The sequence below is a fragment of the Trematomus bernacchii genome, unplaced genomic scaffold (genome assembly GCF_902827165.1).
Source record: "Trematomus bernacchii unplaced genomic scaffold, fTreBer1.1, whole genome shotgun sequence".
NCBI lineage: Eukaryota > Metazoa > Chordata > Actinopteri > Perciformes > Nototheniidae > Trematomus > Trematomus bernacchii.
This window is the reverse complement of record NW_022987698.1, coordinates 7,270,481-7,290,657: the sequence shown is the minus strand read 5'-3', so window position 1 is coordinate 7,290,657 and position 20,177 is coordinate 7,270,481. Positions and strand designations below refer to the sequence as shown.

General features: G+C 41.1%; 1 protein-coding gene across 2 annotated transcripts; it reads left to right on the top strand.

Moving 5' to 3' along the window:
- Positions 1-16,490: 16,490 nt before the first annotated feature.
- On the top strand, positions 16,491-20,177 carry sp7 (Sp7 transcription factor). 2 transcript variants are annotated; one of them, XM_034138727.1, is made up of 2 exons: positions 16,491-16,577; positions 18,228-20,177. In XM_034138727.1, the coding sequence occupies exons 1-2, from the start codon at positions 16,542-16,544 to the stop codon at positions 19,575-19,577; spliced, it is 1,386 nt and encodes a 461-aa protein (XP_033994618.1). In that variant the 5' UTR covers positions 16,491-16,541; the 3' UTR covers positions 19,578-20,177. The 2 variants fall into 2 exon arrangements, with proteins under 2 accessions (XP_033994618.1, XP_033994619.1); XM_034138728.1 differs by having other exon boundaries at positions 16,542-16,562.

Below are 20,177 nucleotides of genomic sequence, written 5' to 3'. Positions count from 1 at the left end.
ACTGTATTGTACACGTTCTATACATGTGCTCCATTCGTTCTCCAGTTCTGTCTGCAGTTTTATTACCATGATGTCGGTGATGTGGTGACAGAAGAACTACTTCTAGACAAAACAAAGAAAAGCAGCAAGGACATGTAAACGTACAGCTAATTTACTGCTGACAGGATATTAATAATTCCCCTCAGTGGGCCTTTGGTTTTGAAGGTTTCATTTCTTTATTACAGAATGCAACAACGATGTTAAGCTCAGCGTTTGACCACATCGTTCGACTTCTCTTGGTCACTGTCTGGGACTGGAAATGTGTGAGGTTGATCACTCCGTTTTTCTTGGAACAGAAGACTTTTTACTTTTATCTCATAAAAGCAAAAAAGGAGTGAGAACATATTTAGAACATATAGATTCCATAATGGTAAAACCAGATGTAATGTCATCCTCTAATAAACTATGTTTTTACAGTTTACTCAGCTAAATGATGGACATATAAACCAAAAACAGGACAGAGGGTAGATTTATTGCCCACAAAAATAAAACAGCTTTGTACCAATCAGCTAAATCCATTAACATGTTTTCATCAAACATAAACACAACATGAGTAGTATCCTTTTAACAGAAAGGGTGTTTTTCTGTCATTGAGATGCAACCTTCTGGATGCTACTAAAATGCAATGGAGCATATGTTTGTTGCATGATCACAATAAATAGTTTCTTAAGCACGCATTTCTGTGCGTGTGTGTTAGAAGTTGGCTTCTAGCAGCTATGGAATACAATGTTAGAAGTGGTCTCCCATGGTGTAATTGGCACAGACTGGAGGATTGTTTTAGCTGACTGCCACGCCACAGACAGGCAGGCCAGCAGATAGACAAATAGAAAGTCTAATGGGCAATTTGGTGGACATGGAGAGAGAAAGACACACACAGAGGAGAGGAAAGTTGCGATGGGAGGGCACGCGGAGGCCAAGAGAGGAGAGGGAAGGTCTGCTGAAGGGGGAATTGGAAACATATGCAGTGGTCTGACTGCTGGTCTTCCCCCCTCTGCCTCATCCAGACAACCACACACAACAAAGACGGGAGATGGGCCAGAAAGGGTGTGAGGCTGAGTGCGAAGGTGATGATACATGGGCAGTGTTTGGAAGCGGACTGGCAGTTTTTTATGAAAGAAAGATGGCAAACACTAAACAAATGCAGATGACACAATGGACCAAAGTATTGTTTCAAAGTAATAACTGTGGTTTTGCATTGTGTATTGTGATACTTTTGCCAAGTGTGGTATATTTTTTAATGAGAATAAAACCAGACAAAACCAAATAATTATTGTATGGAGGAAAATAATGATCGTTGGCATTTGTATGTTGCACAAATAACAAAATTCTGAGGTTGCGAATGTACTGTACATGCACTGTTGTAATACACCTCTATAGTATATTGTGCATCTCCACTATTAAAAAATCTTGTCACATGTTCGTAGCCTTCGGATTCATCAGCTGTTACTAATTAATTTGATGAGGCTGCCAAATTACAAAATGAAGGTCTTGGCTGTTGTTTGTCAAATGTGCTCTGCATGCTGATGTCGGTACCATGTCAGCGACCTCTGCCAAAGATGATTTACTAAAGAAAGACGCAGCAGACTGTTCTGTGATTCTTTGTTGAGCGGTGAGTCAAATAAGATTTCTCCACAACAACAGTCTAACCGCATCTAAGCGTGAACATTACACATCACATTTTGATTCATTTAGATCACGACTCATCATTTAAGTACACAGTGTTGTGTAGTAGCTAGTTAGGTTGTTGTCAAATCTTACTGATAGTGATCAAAGTCCTTCAGTCGAACTCATGTCAATATTTTTTTTCTTATCAAACTTAAATATTTTAATATCTGAGATAATCGTTTATTGTGTTACATCTGAATATTATCGGCAGATAGACATTTATAACATTATCAAATCTCATGTTCAGGTTGGACTCAGACAACTTGACACATCTCTTTATAATTCAAGTTGTTGATTTATCATATAAATAGTTACATTCTTGTAATTAAAACATTTGCTAAGCCTCAGCTACATCTATACTGAAAAATAATATTTACACCCCAAAATTATTTTTCTAGAATTTCTTTTATATAATATAAAACAATATAATATTAAATTAGTACATACACTGGTTCCTGTAAATGTTGATAAAGAATTTTTTTTATTTGAATGACCAACAACCCTGTTACCATCTGTAATAACATCAGAAGTGGTTCCTTTGTACGACTGACTGCATTCATGTAAATGATTGTGGTATTTTTCTAACTTCACTACAGTCCAACAGAACTGAAGACGGAAATAATAAATGATTCATGTATGCTATAGCAAAATTATGCCAAAATGTGTATACAAGCACGTGTGCATACATGTAGCAGCTCGCTAGTCGCCCACCTGTGTACAGCTTTGCTCACGCTTGTGCAAGATGTGCACTTGCACAAGTGTGCGGCGGGAGTGCGTGCAGTGATTAAAGTCAGGGTCCGCAGCAAAGAGTGAGAGAGTGTATGTATCATCAGTGCGGTGATGGTGGTGGTGGTTAGAGGGGGAGGAGGAGGAGGGGGTCGGACACAGAGAGACAGACGCCAGCCTTGGTTTGGAGCTGTGCCTGAGGAGCGACTGTGGCTGATGGAGAGGGGAGGGACTGGGGAACGAGGGAGAGGGAGAAGAGGAAAAGAGGAGAAAATGTGGGGATTCGAATGCTGGAATATAGATGAGTGATAGAGGAAGCTGCATTAGCAATAGGAGCTGAAAGAGCAGAGAGAGGCCGCATAAAAGAAGAGAGATATGAGAAGTGTGGAGAGTCTGGGGGAAGGAGGAGGGAAGGAGGAGAAAAAGGAAAAAGGGAAGGAAAGGGGGAGGTTGTGTCGTATGGCTTTGACGCTGGAGGGACGCAGGGGCTGGCGGGGGGGATGAGGAAGAGGCGGGGGGGATGAGGAAGAGGCGGGGGGGATGAGGAAGAAGAGGAGGAGGAGGAGGAGGAGGAGGAGAGGGGGCTCATTAACCAGTGCGAGATTGGAGCCTCAGTGGCTTGCTCGCATTCAACCACACTCAGCCTTTGATGAGGGCTGGATCCTCAAGCTCAATCAGTCCCACATGAGTCCAACTGAGAGAGAGAGGGAGACAGAGAGGCCAGAGAGAGACAGAGGGGGTGGTTGGGATGGAGAAACTCAAGGAGAGATGGAAGACAGGAAAGGAGTGGAGAGACAGGAAATGGTAGATGGTATAGAACGGGAGATGAGGGGGAGTGACAGCCCAGGGGGAAGAAAAGAGCAATAAATGAAGCAAACGTCAGGATATGGCTAAACGGGTGCTCGCAGAGAGCCACAGGGGACTTTTCTTCTTTTTTTTTTAAAACTACTGTCCAGAATAAAATTGTTTTCATTATACAAAACATGTCTGAGTGGATACATGAGTCACTGTGAAGGAGAATTCAGGAGGTTTCTGACTGTGCATATATTTGTGTCGACCAGTGGACTGGATGTTTCCACATCTGAGTTTGATACTTCTCTTGAGTCTGGTCACTGCATATGGGACATTGCTTAATTATGTAGCATGTATGCTAAGAACAACAACATTAGAAAAAAAATATATAACACACAATAAATACTGCAAATAATTGCCAATTTGAAAAACACATACCGTACATGCCTTAAGTATAGAAATGCTGCACAAAAATAAGAACAGGGAACCAGGGAAAAAACTTGCTATAATAAATGACAAAATACAAATAACATATGTGTTTTCTAATGTGACACCCCTATAAGGAGGGCAACATCATTTGTCTGCACCTCATTGTAAAAAACAGTTTTATGATTTGAGAATACAATTGTTAAGATTAAGTTCATAACAAAATGTTTTGGGGCTAAATTAAGAGAAAGGTCATGGTAGTAGGGTTTGAAAAAAAAAAGCAAACAGCTGTGATCCTGTGTTTGAGTGTGATTGTGTTGAATTGAACCATTTTTTAAGCGTGTATCTTGAAGTGTGTAATATATTCCTGAATTTGCTAACATTTATGGCGTTTTCTGAGTGATGTCAATTTCTTGATTTGGTTTTGCCACCGTATATTTGTGGATGTTTGTAGGCTACTATACCTGATGAGTGTGCATGCTTTAAAATCAGACAGAGAAAGATATGTATGTGAAATGCATGTGTGTATACGTAAGCGCGTGGCTGATCACGTGACTGTCGTGTGGCATAGCGTCACTGCCATTGATGAATGTGGCAGCATTTAGTGGTTCTCCTGAAGCCCAGGTCTCTCTCTTTCCTTTCTCCAGTTGCTCTCAACACCACATCAGCACCAGAGGGCCACAGGATCATTACCCAATTACTGTGTCTCTACCAGAGGCAGAGTTAAACTTACCGCCCCATCTGCCTCCTTCCTTCTCTCCTCTTATATCCAGCGTTCTGCAGGAACCAATTAATCGCAGCAGCCATGAGGGTCACAATTAGAAAGTGTTTAACTAAATCAAAACATGTCCCACTTACTGATCTACTGGTAGTTATCTGTGCTGACGGTGCATGTAAACATTGACTTAGTAATGAAAGGCTATTAGACAGGCTGAACTTGTCCTGTTGAGATAATAAATAAACCTACAGTGAACAAGCTCATCCAAGGTGATATAACACCTGTTTTATGTGATGTTCTGCTTCTTTAAAGGCAGAGAAGAGGGATGTTATTGCATCCATTGTATTAACTAGGTGATTTTATCTGGATGATAACCTTAAAGGTGGGGTAGGTAATTTTGGAGAAACCAGCTCGAGTGCGCTAGAATTTGAAAATACACAGCCGGAAAACAATCTGCCACTTCCTTACAGAGCCCCTCCTCCAACACACACGAACGCGCACATGACCAATGAGGGCACGAGATAAGTTTGTGCACAGATGGAAGGCTGACAGGCAGGTAGGCCATCCAGTTATTTTAGCCGGGCCGGCTAAAATGATTGGTCGTACTTTTTACAGTACTACGGCTTCCACAGATGACATTGTTTTATGGATTTTTTGTCAAAGCACTTAAGATATTCATTGCTATCGGGATGTTAAGAGCATTCCATGGAATATAACAAAAAGTGTATCTCGTGCCGGTTTCTCAAACGTACCTACCCCACCTTTAAGGCCCGATGTAACTCTATACTTCGGTTGAATCCCATCGACCACTTGGCAGATGTATAGAACTGAGGTTACTTTATTGGTTTCCCTAATTGGTGCCAGTTTCCATTTTCATTTACAAAAATGTCAGTGGCGTAGCATTGTGTTCATACTGTGTGCATCAATGCTAAGTTAATGTGTGTGTTAAAGAGAGACAGTATAGGGAGAGGGTGAAAAAGATAGAGAAAGAGATAGAGAGATGTGAGAGACACTCTGCTGCGCCGCATGTGTAAACGTATGCAGTAACTCTGAGATGACTGTTTGTGCTTTGCTCTGTTTGTGTGTGTATAATGAGTCATCAGTGATTGGCAAAGTTGATGTGGTCAGCAATGGAGGCAGAGAGAACACTTTACAGTAAGTGCATCAATGGAAAAAGAACCTCTCGGAGAGGGGGAGAGGAGGGAGGATGGCGGCCAGGCAGAGCACATCATTCGTCCAATTGTAGGAGTCAATTACACAAAAATACACAAAACTCACCACAGTTGAGCACAAAAAGCCACCGTGACAGAGGAGCAAAAAAAAAAAAGAATACTTGAGATTTGGATAAACACACGTGCAGGGGCTGCAGGAAAAGTAAACAAGGCAAAGACATTCTTGGCTAGGAGAAATGCATCAGTGGAGAATGTGAAGTTGAGAAGGAGGTAAAACTTTATTAACTGTAGTGTGAGATCCACAAGGTCACGGAATAAGAACGTGAGCTGGTTTAGAGGAACCTGTAATTGCTGCTCGCTATTCAAACATTATCTCATCATGTGATATAATATCCTAGGCCTGACAGTTAATCAAATGTCCACACACACACGCACACGCACACACGCACACACACACTGGCTGGGAGGGCTGATCTGGGAGGATACACTGCCCTACTGAACTACACCCACTGTGACCCATTATTCAGCAGCTCTTCCCCGTAAATGTGATAATTATATGCTTGCCCATTCACAGTGCAGCACACATATACAAACCATGCTGCTTCTGTTTATTCTCCCCGTAATTCCTCTTTTATTTCCTCACACACTTAGTTAATCTGTTATAAACCAACATTGTTACATCATTAAGCTGTTTCCTATGCAAACTATTATATGGTGGCTTGTGAGTGGTAACATTATTATTTTTTTTTTCAAAAAAGGAAAAAACAGCAAAAGATAATGATCAGAAAACAATTGTAAACTTTAAGAAAAATATACGTAGTTTGGGTGCACGTATGTCCATCTGGTCTTCAATCAATGTGTGTGTGGAGGTATGCGTAGCATGCTTGTGTGAGTGTGTAGGTGCATCCGTGTGTCTCGATGTGTGTTTGTGCGTGTGTGCTGGCAGGCCAATGCGCCATTGTGCAGCGGCGACCACAGGGCCTCCTTCTCCCCCAACCCGCCACAACAAAGAGCAATTAAACGCCGCTGCCTTGCCAGCTGAGGAGCCAACCGCCAGCCACACTTCCACAAACAGGCAGATCTGTTTAAAACCAAAGGGGAGAAGCAATAAAAGCCAACCTACCGAGAGCAACCCCCTCCGATCCCCTTCCGATGATTCAAACCAGAAGGTGACTGGCTGGCTTCACCCTATCACTCACTATCACCGTTCAGGCGGCATTACCATCACATGTGCAGTTTTACATGCAAAACTCAACCCGTACAATGATGTATTGCACATGGTGGTGCATATTGGCTGTACAGACCATGGCGTTAAAAACATGACAAGATAAGATGCTTAAAAACACAATATGACACACCAAAGCTTTTTGAAAACAGGGTTTCTTTTTATTAAAAATATCTCAAATGTACTGTGTTCTTCAGCGTTTGTTGCTGTATGTTTATTTCAATGACAGGCTACTCTGCTACAGGATGCGTACATGGAATTTCACTGTGTTTGTTTGACCTGCCAAAGTTCCCTTTGAGGATTAAAGCCTTTTCTTTACCACATTAAAACAGTGGAAATGGTAGCATATAGTGTACCATTTCATTCCCTTGTTTTTTGGCGTCAGTCTTTGCCAGGCACCTACTACTGACTGCACATACTGTCTGTGTTTGTTTTTACTTGAATTGTTGCATTGGTGGAAGTAGTATTACAATTAAGGTTGCTCAAAGTAGCGATACCACAATGTAAAAATACTTCATTATTTCTAAAGTAAAAGTAAGTTACAGTATAATCACCAAAATGCAGGGTGAATAATAAAGTGTTATATAAATGTAAATGGGAAGATTTTTACTGACACACTTGTGTATTTAATGTTGGTTGTATTTGGACAAATATATTTGCCGTCTGGTTAACTTGTTCAATGTCTCACCGAAGGTTTTGTATGTAATTGTGTGGTCTTTAGAGTAAATAGTAAATATGCTGTCTGACAAATGTAAAAAAAAACATTATATTTCCCTCTGATCTGTGTAAGAGCATAACATAGAAAAACTCAAGGAAAGTCAAAAGTACCTCCAAAATAATGCATGTACATGAGTTAATGTATTTAGTTACATTCCACCACTGCTTTGTCCCAATTGAGCAAAGAAATGGCTTTAATAAGGTTTCACAACACTAAGTTGAATCTTGTTTTACTATGAAGTATTATAATGCTTTTTATTTTGTCCTTAATTCTATTCATTTTTAAAACTGTTTCATAAAGTACAAGTTATACATAAAGATGACTAAATAAGAAATAGATAAATAATTGAAAGGCTTTGCCGTGTTTGTCAAGTTTTCATAAAGCTTCAGGCATTCACATCTTGAGTGACTTCCACACATTTGTGTTGTTGTCTTGTTTCTCTGTGACCCCAGCAGAGGGCAGGACAGGGACCTGCCGTGGAGCAGCTGTGGGGCCCGTCCTGGCCCAGGCCTGGCCCAGCCCACCCTAGCCCGGCTCGGCCTGGGTTCAGCGTGGGCCGCACCGCGGTGTCTCTGGTCAGGCAGCCTGGAGCCCTTGGGCGCTGGCAAGGGGTGCGGGCGTCCGGGAGGGGCCCCCTCAAAAGCCATCTACGAGGGGCCACACCCACACAGCCATTACGGTGGAGGCTGTTCTGGGCTTCTCCCGAGGCCGCCCGATTGCCATTTTTAGAGCAGCAACAGAGTAGACCACATGCTGTGGCTTCAGGCAAGTGGGGGGAAGGAAGGTTTCTTCTTTATTTTCAGTCAAAGCGCCATAGTCTTTGGGAGAATTTCTACATTTGCACTCCAGTAGACTCAGTCAGGGAGGAGAAATTGTTCATCTCTTGGATTGAATTTCCTATCTTGCTTCCTGTCCCAACTTTTGTTAGGCAACATGGCGCTTCTCATCCAGGCGAATAAACTTGCGCAACCCAGCGCGTGTAATCTGTCTGTTTTTAGTCTAGTGGTTTGGTCTCCCAATCATGAAAGAATAGATGATCTGCAAGTATTAAACTTAGTTCCAAGACCTTGTGAAATATGTGAAGTTCCGTATATTGAGTCCTGCACAGTCTCAGTGTTTTTCAGAAGAGCGTGTGGGTGAAGCGTTGGGTGGTCTAAAGGAGAGAAGACTTGAGCTTCCTCTTGCACACATATGGTGCGGCTTGGCCTTTTTGTTTTGATTTCAGGGGTTTTAGGTTATAAGTAATAAAGTCCCCTTTAGGTACGGCCTGCTTATTTTACCTACCTATAATGTCATTCTATTTCTGTATTGGACGCCCTGCCTGCTCCTCTCACGGTTTCTGTGAGTTCTTACAGCCTTTTTCCAGCTCAAGCTTGCTTCACATTTAACTCCGGACCTATTGCATCTATCAAGCACCAGTTCTGAACCCTGCTTTAATCCGCAACCCCTCTATTTCTAACCCTGTTTTGATCCCCCTCTCTCTTCTTGATCAGTATCACCAGGAAGTCCCCACATCAGTCTCCTCTTCAGAAGAGGAAACTCAAGTCAAGAACACTTCACTTCTACTCCACACAATCACTCAATAGTCAGGGACATATGATACTCTTGGTCACCCGTCTCAAACATAGAGACAAACGCACACTCTTGACCCACTTGAAGATATTATCCCTCTGCTGCAGCGCAATGTGTCTCTCATAAATAAACAGTCCTCCAGACCACATCGTTATGGCACTAAGACACCAAATGTTGAGCTTTGAACAATCCTCTTTTAGAAATAAAGGAGACTGAAAGATGGAGGTATTGTCTTGTGAGTGGCGGACCACAAAGCTGAAGTAAATCTCAAGAGGACAAAACTGAAGAAAAGACAGAAACACTCAGTTATCTTCAGTTTTCATCGTGCTACCGGCCCTCACAGTGTTTGGTTTTTAACAAAGCCGTGTTGGAAGAATTAATCAGATTTGTTACTTTAACAAAGTAACAACAGAACAATCTAAAACATACTCAATTTCAAATAAAAATCCTGCATTTGAAATCCTTCAGAAGTATTGTTAGAAGATGTTTTTGGTTGAAATGCTTACAACTCTTAGACAACTGAAACACAAAACAACTATACCAAACAGTTTTGTAAGGGGTCACCAGCCCCAAGGGTCGGATAACAAGGCATTTTTTTTATCAGCTTATATTTTTTGTAAATGTAAAATGTTCATCTTAAAAGCAAAATCAGCTGTCAGATAAATGTTTGTGGAGTTGAAAGTACAACATTCTCTAAAATACTCCCTGAAATGTATCTGAGTGGAGGTAGAGAGTAGCATAAAAGTATAAATGTAACATACCTTAAAATTGTATTTAAGTACAATGCAAAAGCAAATGAGTTTATATTATGATTATATATACGTATTTAAGTCTTATTTAACGTAGCAGTTTGACATTACATCTAAGCTTTTTAATGTTATTTAAGTATTTCGCTTGACATTATTGCAGTATAAAAAAAGTGTTTCAGGAAAATGTTATGTCAGAGCACTTTTAAGGCATATTTTATTTATTAATAAATAGAAAGGAAACTAACCAAAAGAGTGTGTTAGGGTGTGTGGGTGTTGGAGGGGGCTTTACCAAATACAGAGTACAATTCTGGTTATTTCAGTGAAATAAGCACATCCAAGAGAGGAGTTAATTAAATCAAGGAAGTCCGACGGAAGTTATTTGCAGGCCGAGGAGACCAGAGATGACTGCTGGTGGCACACACACACGACACATGGAACAGATCACACAACGCTTGGAGTCGGATTTGCCCGTACGAAATAAAGTCACCCAAAAAAAGAAACCTCAATTTACTCCCTTTAAAAAACCCACCCCTCCTTTTTGGTAGGGCTCCACCAAGGAGTAATGAGCTCCCACCCAAACCTCAGCAGCAGCTGCTGTCAGGGTCTGGGGGCACTGACTAAATATGTTTAAAGCAGTGGGGGGAGAGGGGAAGGTGGTGGGCTGCCCTGTGGGGAGCAGCACTGTACCTTCTGACATGACAGTGTTCAAAGAAATCAATAAGAGCTACCATGTGATGAAGAATCAGCTAATTGATCAAAGGGTCACAGCAAGGAAAAATGTCTAACTTTTAACTCAGAGGAATCACATGAAAATGGGAAATCACACATACTTTATATAACATGGATAACTGGCTCCCTGGATTCAACCGTATTGCTTAATCTACATGGGGGTTGTGCTGATTTTCTAATATTAACTGTTAATAAGTAGAACTTTTTTTTACAAAAATTCCTAAAGTTGTGAGAGGAGGGGGATTTAGGTATGTTAAATAAACCTGACAAGCACTTTGTTTGAAGCGTACTGAAACTAGTAATGGGAGGTTCTGAGGCACTGATTATGTTTATTCAGTATTTTGAGTATTTCAAGTAGATAGTTATACTATTTAGGGTTGTAATGCTTAATGCCATTTATATGACTGTCAGTGAGTTTGGTAACATGTCAAAACTCACTGGTGCGAGAAGGCGAGACTATTTTTAAGTGACTATACAGAGTGAACATATGGCTATTTCCTTCAGGCATTATGTACCAGTGCTGAACCGTTACGAATCAAACTCTCAAAAGCAGCAGTAGAAAACAATATTTTTTTCCTTTTGGCCAGCACTTACTGAAACTTTAAAGTCTTTTAAGGGTCAAGCCATAAGTCTTCAGAGGCAAATTGCAAGTCTTTCAGATCTGAATGCTGACCACGAAAACGGTCCGGTGAAATCTGTGTTAGCTTTTTTGCAGTAACTTTAAATGAACTTAGAGCCATGCACAGGTCCATTAAAAAAAGATTGTGACCTTAACTTCTTTAGAGTCTCAGGTCTTTGGGGAGACCCGTCTCATAAGACAAGTTTTGTACTGTAAGGCTGCGCTTCAGTATCATGTATACTGTAACTCTGATATTTACAACCAGTTTTTTATGTCAAAGAAGAAAACCACACATTAACTATAACTTAATGAAATCCTAGTGAGGATAGTGCCTTACACATAACAATGTTTTTATGTTATGTTCAGCCTAGATATGATGACACATGTATGTTGCTGCCTAGTCAACCTACAGTGTCCAGTAAAAGCATAGTATATCCTAAAAGTCTCTCTCATTTTACAAAGTATGTATAAAGAGATATTGAAAGAGACTGTCATTGCGCCATCCTGAGCAATTGCATGCATGACGCCTGTCGGGGTCATTAGGTGGCCGCAGGTCTCCCCGACAGACGGGGAGATTACAGGCCAGATGTCGGTTTGTATATAGCAAGAAGGCGGTGGACTGGGATTTGTTTGGGAGTAGATGGACTTCTGTGTTTCCAGAGCTGATACGCGCATGTAATACCAAGTACAGCAACATTTTTGATTCTAAAGCGAGATAATAACTCAGGCATTCTGCTTAGAGTCAAACAATCTTTATAGGGAAAACAATTGATGTTCTCTCAGTGCCTTTTGGGATTATTTCTGACGTGTGGTCACTGAGACATCACAGGGAGACAGGAATTAACTATGCTGGGGGTTGGGATGTCAGACTAAAATCATGCTGCTAATTAAAAACAATATTCAAAGTTATGAGCAGCAGGAGACATTTAGCTTCTTTCATTTGCATTTACAAAGGGCAAGGATGACTTTCTCCTCATTGCTACATGTGATTACCAGCATGTCTGCTAACTGAATAAGTTCTGTCCACTGGTTGAAATGCAGCCTGTAGGTGGTTCAATTACTCAAAACCACCTACATGCCCCAAAGTAGAGACAGACCACTCGAGCCGGGCAGGTCATTTTATTAAAAGCATGTTGTCGCTTTTCATGTTTGTCTCAAAAACGCACAAGTGACCAACATGTGATGCTGAAATTAGCAGCATCAACAGCAAATGAACATGATATTCACTGGTGTGTTGTGTAACCCACCACCCTTTCTCTTTCACTCAAAGTCTTTCTGTCTATACGTTTCCGTCTTTCTCTCTTCTCCCGCACTTCTCTCGCTCTCTCATTTTCCGTTGACAAGCTCACTGAATCTTTGACCACACAGCCTGGAAAAATAGCACGGAGTCATGCTGCAAGGCAAGTCTATCCCTGACCCTGATTCCCTCTCACCACATTTCCATCAGCAGCGAACTAAAACACATCTAATCATTTCAATTTTCCCCCTCCGTCGCAGTATTATTAACATTGTTAATTTTCTGAGGGTTGCAGCCCAGAGGGGAATGTCAAGGGAAATGCATTATGGCGAGATATTCCATTGATCCACCATTACACACACTTACTTGGTTGCTGTAATGGCCTAATGATACCAAGGGACCAATTTAATACCAATGTAGAAAACAGAAGGCCATTCACCCCCAAAAGAAGGATGCATTAAAAACCAATGTATAGACAAGGCCTAACATCTTAGCAGTCACACTGCTTTGTTTCATGGTGCTTTGAACTGCTGATGTGCTTTCGTGTTACCACCAAGACGAATCTGGCAAACCTTTCAATACTATTTCAAGAAAGACGCCTGCTGGATGAACTCGCTTGTACTAAAGTGTACCAAACGAAGCCACTGGGAGTAATTCATGCCTACAGGGCTTGAAATATTTCTGTAATTTCTTACTCGAGTTAGTACTCGGATATTTTACTTACTTTATAAGTTAAAAGTTAGTCTGGGTTAACCAGTATATATGTATATCTCCAAAATCACTCTCTACCTATATTTTGTGATAGCCTTTACTCAGATACTTACTAGAAATGAAGACACAATGATTTGATGAATACAAAAAACAACACAGACACAAAGCTAAGTGAATTTAATGTTCTCTTGTTTTCTCTCTACATTTTGAATGTAAGCTGCAGTTGCCAGAAAGTGAACAATATACTTGGATAAGGAGTCACTTTCACCTTTGAAACTAAACAAAGTGAGAGCTGAGAAACCAGAAGAACTCTGCCGCTCTGAAACGGCTCGACCCGAAGGTTTGTCAGTTCAGTCGACCACTGATTGAGTCTCATTGTTTCCCATTTTTAACCAGAGTAAAACATTATCTGAAAACAAAAGAGGCTTTACATTCGGCCAGCAACAAAATGCACGATGTTAATGTTTCTTGATGGATGTAAAAGATTGTGACAGTCTGGTATATGCCAGGCAAAGTCATTGAGCATAATCACATGAATTACATTTAAATATTGCACACATACAGGAAATAGGTGAATACAAATTAGTGATGACGCTTAATGTAAGATTCAAACAGTCCCATATCAGAGGACAACATTCCTTCACGCTCTCAAAAAAGTAGAGGGTTGTTTTGTCAGTTCGCAAGCATTTAAGCTCACGCAAAAGCTGAATATACCAAGACCAACTCACTGATCAAGTCAGAAACAAAGGACAAGTATATCTGTTCAATTAAACTTCCAGAAATTAGACATTCAGATATATGAGATGTTAAAACTGAGGTCATCCCTGAAAGTCATCTAAAGAGAATCATCTAAATGCAAAAGGCCACATGGCTAGAACAAGGTGCAACATGCTTGCTTGAGTGTGCTTGTTGCACACAAACGGACTTAGGCTAATGAGCTAGCAAAACTACCACAACCTGGAACTACTAATACAACTGATAGCTGTCATATGGACAATAACTATCTATACGAAACATATAATCAGCCTTGGGGAACATAATCATGCCCACCCAACGCCCCAAGGTTCATCAAGCCTGCAGTGCCTACCTACCCAAAGATCTAAACCGCACAAGGCAGAAAATAGTAAATAGAGCAGAGAAAGCTTTTTGAAGAGGCTGTTACGAGCTTAACGCATTCTCTAATTATACATCTCACTTGCTCTCTTTTGAAGAGAACTGTAAATGGGAACACGCCAAGCTTTTAGATTACTACAAGTCTTGTAAAAATGAGAAAAAGCGGTCCATTGCGGACCACTTTAGCGGCAGTCTAAGAGCTTTATACCTCCCCTCTCATTTCACTTAAATGTAAAACATAAAGCATTAATGAACGCTAAGAAGAAAAGGAACACTTCACTTACAGACGTACACCAGTAACACACCATGTGTCAAATGAGAGGGGAGAGAAAGGCCTAAGAAAGTGTGAAAAGATTGCCACGTATAGCACATGTATCTGGATGTAGGTAGATAGATACAGTAGATAGATAGATAGAAAGGAGTGTGTATATGAACTGTTGCATGTAGCAGCCTTTGTTCTTCCACTCACACCCTTCTGAAATAAGAAAATAAAGGGATGAAGGTCAGTTGGAGAGCAGACTGCCAAATATAGCTGCTGTGTTCATGTGAGGGCCAGACTCTCCAGAACGACAAGCCTAGCTCTGACCAAGCCCTGTAATTGAGGAGAAAATAAGGACAGAAATTATATGTTTATTTTTGACAACAATTTTAATCTTCTGTGCTCTCCTTCAGAAAAACGAGACGCCCACAAAAAGGCGCTGAGAATCTGTCTCACCCGAGACCAAAAGTTCTTGACTTTTTCAACCAATAAATACAATTCTAAAATGCCGTTGGAAACATAATCCTGACAGACAGATACATACATATGATGACTTTTAACCTATGAAATGAAAGCCTATGTTTCTCACTATATACAGATTTATTGAAGATTCACTTTTTTTGTTGAATATCTTTCTGTGACAGCAGAGTGCGCTTTAACCCAAAACCACGCATGCATTTAACACTGGTTTTTTATTGTATAAGTATAAAGATATTTTAAATGAAGGTTTTTTGACCACATTTTTTATGTAACTTATACACTTGTTTGTTTCTATATAATGTGAGGAGAATATTTATTATATTTAACCGTACGCAATGTATGTGTCCCCCACAAAAATAATGATCTAAAGAAAAATAACAAATGAAGAACTCTTTAAAGGACTAAGCAAACCTAACATTTTACAAAACATTTGGATGGAGTGTTGATTCTTCTCAAATCTCTAAAAGTGTTTATATTTAGTTGGCAAACAGTTTGGAGATAAAATACATTTAAAATGAGTAACTCACCAAAATATGACCCATACATATTTTTTACATTTTGCTCTGAAGGATTTTTGTCGTATATTTGAAAATCAATAATGACAGCAAGTTATCTCTAGATGATTTAGAAATACCACTTTGCAACTGTCTTTGTCAAGATTTATTATTTTTCCCATTTTTAAACTTTCTGTCAGCTTTCATGTCTCATTTCTTCCTCTTTTTATCAAACATCTTACTTATGGAAAATAATCTTTGCGAGTCCCCCCCCCCCCCCACCCTCTGGAATTTGCCATTTGAATTCATTTTATGTGATGTGATAATCTCTTCTTTATTTTATTTAATGGCGGGATCCTTTCCTGCTCGCCTGTCTCTGTAGTTCAGTCTCTTTTACCATCACAGTTAATGTCTAAAAAGGCAGTTAACTGCATTTAAGAATATTGGAAACAGAGAGAGGGTTGAAACCAGAATAATAAAATCTCGGATGGAAACCACAGCCTCGGTCTGCTTAATTTATTTTATTATTTATGTGGCGCAGGCGGAGGCTACATGTTCTTTTGTTATTCTTCCACTCTCAGGAGGAGAACTGGAAAGAGCTCACGTTGGTTTTTTCACTTCTTTTTACAGTGCTCCTATAGTAATGTGTCAAGCAGCATGAATACAATTTACAGCATGTCTAAATCTGTTATCCGGCCTGATCATTTTCTGTGAGATGATGTTAAACTGTAGTCTTTCCCCTCAGACTTCACTGGACTAATCCCAGTGGAAAAAATAATGCCAGTGAAACTGAAATAATGTCCTCATGGTGATTGATGAGTAACCCATTCATGCATTTATCTTGGAAAATGATTCGACACTCTCTGTTTGGGGAGGTGGGATGTCCTCTTTCTATCCACCAATCTCCTTCCATTTCTGGGTTTTTATTGCCTCTTAGCAAGTCTTCAAAGAGCCCATGGCCTATAATTAGGGGGCGGGCTCCCTGTGCCTCAAAACACTTCCCCGCGTGAGTGCTCAACTTCTTTCAAACTGTCCCGGGACTCTGAGCTGCGCTTCTCTCTCTCCCTTCAGCTTCCTTAGGATTTTGTTTCTCAGGGATGGCCGCATCTATTCTGGAGGTAGGGAATGTGATTGTAAGTACATTTTTCTTCCTCTCTTTTCATTTTATTCAAAACCAACTTTTGTGATTGAATTGTTGTTGAAATTCCAGCCAGAGTTTAAATATAAAAGTCTAGTGTTTGAAAGATAGATGAACTAAGACCGTAGTACAGATTAGTTGACAGAATTTAAAGTCTGAATACAAATATATGACTGAATATTAATCTTTGACATGAAATGGAAATCATATTATGTATTACTGAAAAAAAGATCTTATGTGTTGATGATAAGTTATTTAAAGCAACTTAACGGTGAGCTGAGAGTTTGGCTTAGTATCATGACACTTTACAACTCACATTTTAATCATCTTTGCATTTACATTTCCTCTGGGCATCAGGCATTAGTCCTTTATCCAGAGCAAATATAAATATATAAAGATAATTGAATAACAGGTTATCTCACCTGGCAAAGTATCTGCACAGTAGTCAGCTGATGGAGCAAGGTATTTAGAGCTGAGCAGGAATTGTAGGGGCCGTAAAAGTCTTTAAAGTCTTTGATGAAACATAATTAACCTGAGAACTGAGTTCACCCTGAGGCTGGTTGGAAGAGAAGGAGATAACCACTAATCAGCCCTGAATGAAGAGGCAGTCTGAATCAAAAGATATCTTTAAGACTATAATATTCTATTCACACTTATTCAAAGTTATTGGCCGGGATTAAAAAGAGCTTAATGCGACTAGATTTATGACAACTTCACAACACGTTTAATCCCTAAAGGATTATCGCAACGGTTTTATATTTATACCACAGCATGTAGCACGCAATGAGTATAAAATAACATCAGTAAACTCCACATGGCATTATGTAAAGATAGGAACAGGAATATAATAGGGATTTTTCAAATGTCAGGATATCCACGTGTACAGTGTGTCAGCATTATAAACACAGGCCTCTGTTATCTTGTGCTATTGTGTTTATTATGTTCCACATGAAAAGGGAAATACTATATACTATATAATAGAGAGATGACTATTATGTATTACACATTGTATTGTAAAGTGAAATTCCTTTAGTAGTGAGTTTTAGTCAGGTATACCAAATAATTAGTTCACTTAAAAAATGATCTTATGGACCAATGAAGATTCTGAATCCTTACAAGAAAACGCATACAGACAATCAACATTATGATCAATTAAGAGAATGTGTAAGACATTTTAAAGAACAATGGTAAAACGGGTTGTAACACTATTATTAGCTTGTTTTCAATGCCATTGTGACTACAGGAGAGAAAAAAACACGTTTGAAAAGATACACACAGTTACAGAGAATAATAATCAAGCACATACACAAAGTAAACAATGTAAGTTTATGTATGATGGAGACCAATAGAAAAGGTGAAGAAAATGTTTAAAGCAAACATGAATGCCAAATTTAGAAAAGCTTGTGGTTTAAGCGAAACAAAAGAGTAAGGGAATTCCTCCTTTGCTGAGCAGAGCAGAACCTATACAAGCATAAACATTCACTGCTTGAAATTTCCCATACCACTTTGGAAACGGGGGGAGAGGAAAAGCCAGCGGTGGCAGTCTGACATAAGTTTTTTATTAGAGTTGACACTGACAGAAGCAGCAAGCAGCCATTTCCTGCCGGCAGACAGTCTCATGTTCTCCCTTGTCTCCTCCTCCCAGGAAGACGCACGCTATGGCTCCAGTCCTCTGGCTATGTTAACTGCTACCTGTAACAAGTTCGGCAGCACAAGCCCCATCAGGGATTCAGCTACACCCGGTAAGCTCGGCAGCGCTACTCCAGTAAAGAAGCATTACATCATGACCTCTGACCTTCAGTCATCTAAGAACGGGCGCACCGCAGACGGCAGCGGCCTGGCGGACTCCTACACTGGCTCCTTCACCACAGCAGGAGGAGGAGGAGGAAGCGGGTTGCTTACCCCCACTGGCAGCCCCCCTCAATCTGCCGGAGGCTACACTTCAGAGTATAACCCTTTCTCCCACTCCTTCCAAACCTCCATCTCCCAGGATCCGTCTCTTTTAGTGTCCAAGGCCCACGCTACGGTCGACTGCCTCACCAGTGTCTATACCTCGCTGGATATGACACACCCCTATGGCTCTTGGTACAAAGCAGGTGTCCACCCTGGCATTACTGCTGCTCCAGCTAATGCCACATCCTCCTGGTGGGATGTCCACCCCAACTCCAACTGGCTGTCATCATCTCAGAACCAGGCAGACGGCGGTCTCCAGGCCTCCCTGCAGCCTGTGGCCCCTCAGGCCTCCCTCAGCCCGCAGTTGTCCAGTTACAGCACCGACTTTACACAACTCAACCCAGCTCAGTACTCCTCTGTGGGGCTGAGCTCCTCCTCACACCTCCTCCAGCCCTCTCAGCACATGCTGCCCCAGGACATGTACAAGCCCAAGCCTGTGCAGAGCTCAGGGATGATTGAGAATCCCATGGGTCTAAAACCTGCGAGGGGATCAGGGGGCTATAGTGGAGGGGGAGCCCCCACCAGGTCCTCATGTGACTGCCCCAATTGCCAGGAGCTGGAGCGGCTCGGGGCCTCGGCTGCATCCCTGAGGAAGAAGCCTGTCCACAGCTGCCACATCCCGGGCTGTGGAAAGGTCTACGGCAAGGCGTCCCACCTCAAAGCCCATCTGCGCTGGCACACTGGTGAGCGGCCCTTTGTTTGCAACTGGCTGTTCTGCGGGAAGCGCTTCACCCGCTCGGACGAACTGGAGAGGCACGTGCGCACCCACACACGAGAGAAGAAGTTCACATGTCTACTGTGCAACAAGCGTTTCACACGCAGCGACCACCTCTCCAAGCACCAGAAGACCCATGCAGATTCTGCAATGCAGGGAAAAGCTGTAGCTGGGGAGGGAGAGACAGACCCTCGGAGCGAGGAGACCACAGAGCTCAACACCAGCGCCGTACCCGCCAATACTGTCGTTGACCAGATCAGCAACGGAGAGGAGAAGACTGGCACACCTAATGGAGTGGAGAACAGCAGTGGACTGTTGGAGATCTGACTTCATTAAGCCTTGGTGTACTTGTCTTTAATGGTGGAAAATAAATCACCTTTTAAATTAAAAGAAAAGACAGTATTTTGTTTCAAGACATTCAAAGGATATGTTTGAAAAGACTTGATATGATAAATGACTGAGCATGTAACAGGTAGCAATCACTTCATTTTCTCTGTACCACACACATACATAAGAATATGAGCAAGCCTGTAAACAAACACCAATGCAGGCAGACACAGATACACAGAAATATAAGAAACCAAGCCATGACGTATATTGAAACCCGTATAACATGTATATGTGCACATACACAAAATTAACTATGAGCAAATGTGCCGGCATATATAATGCATATACAGTATATATGCACACACGCACACATACACACACAAGTAAACACACTCATGCACACATTTTCTGCCTTTCAAATGAGACAAACCACTAGGGAAATTTAATCTGCGAGAGCAGAAGGAAAAGAGCTCTGAAGCCGCAAAAGGAAAGTAGTTTTAAAAGGAGACTTATGGTTAGGATGATGGAGCTGATGGAGTATTGCATGCCTAGAGAAAAATCTGATTTACAGCTGTACTTTGATACTTATTCATTATT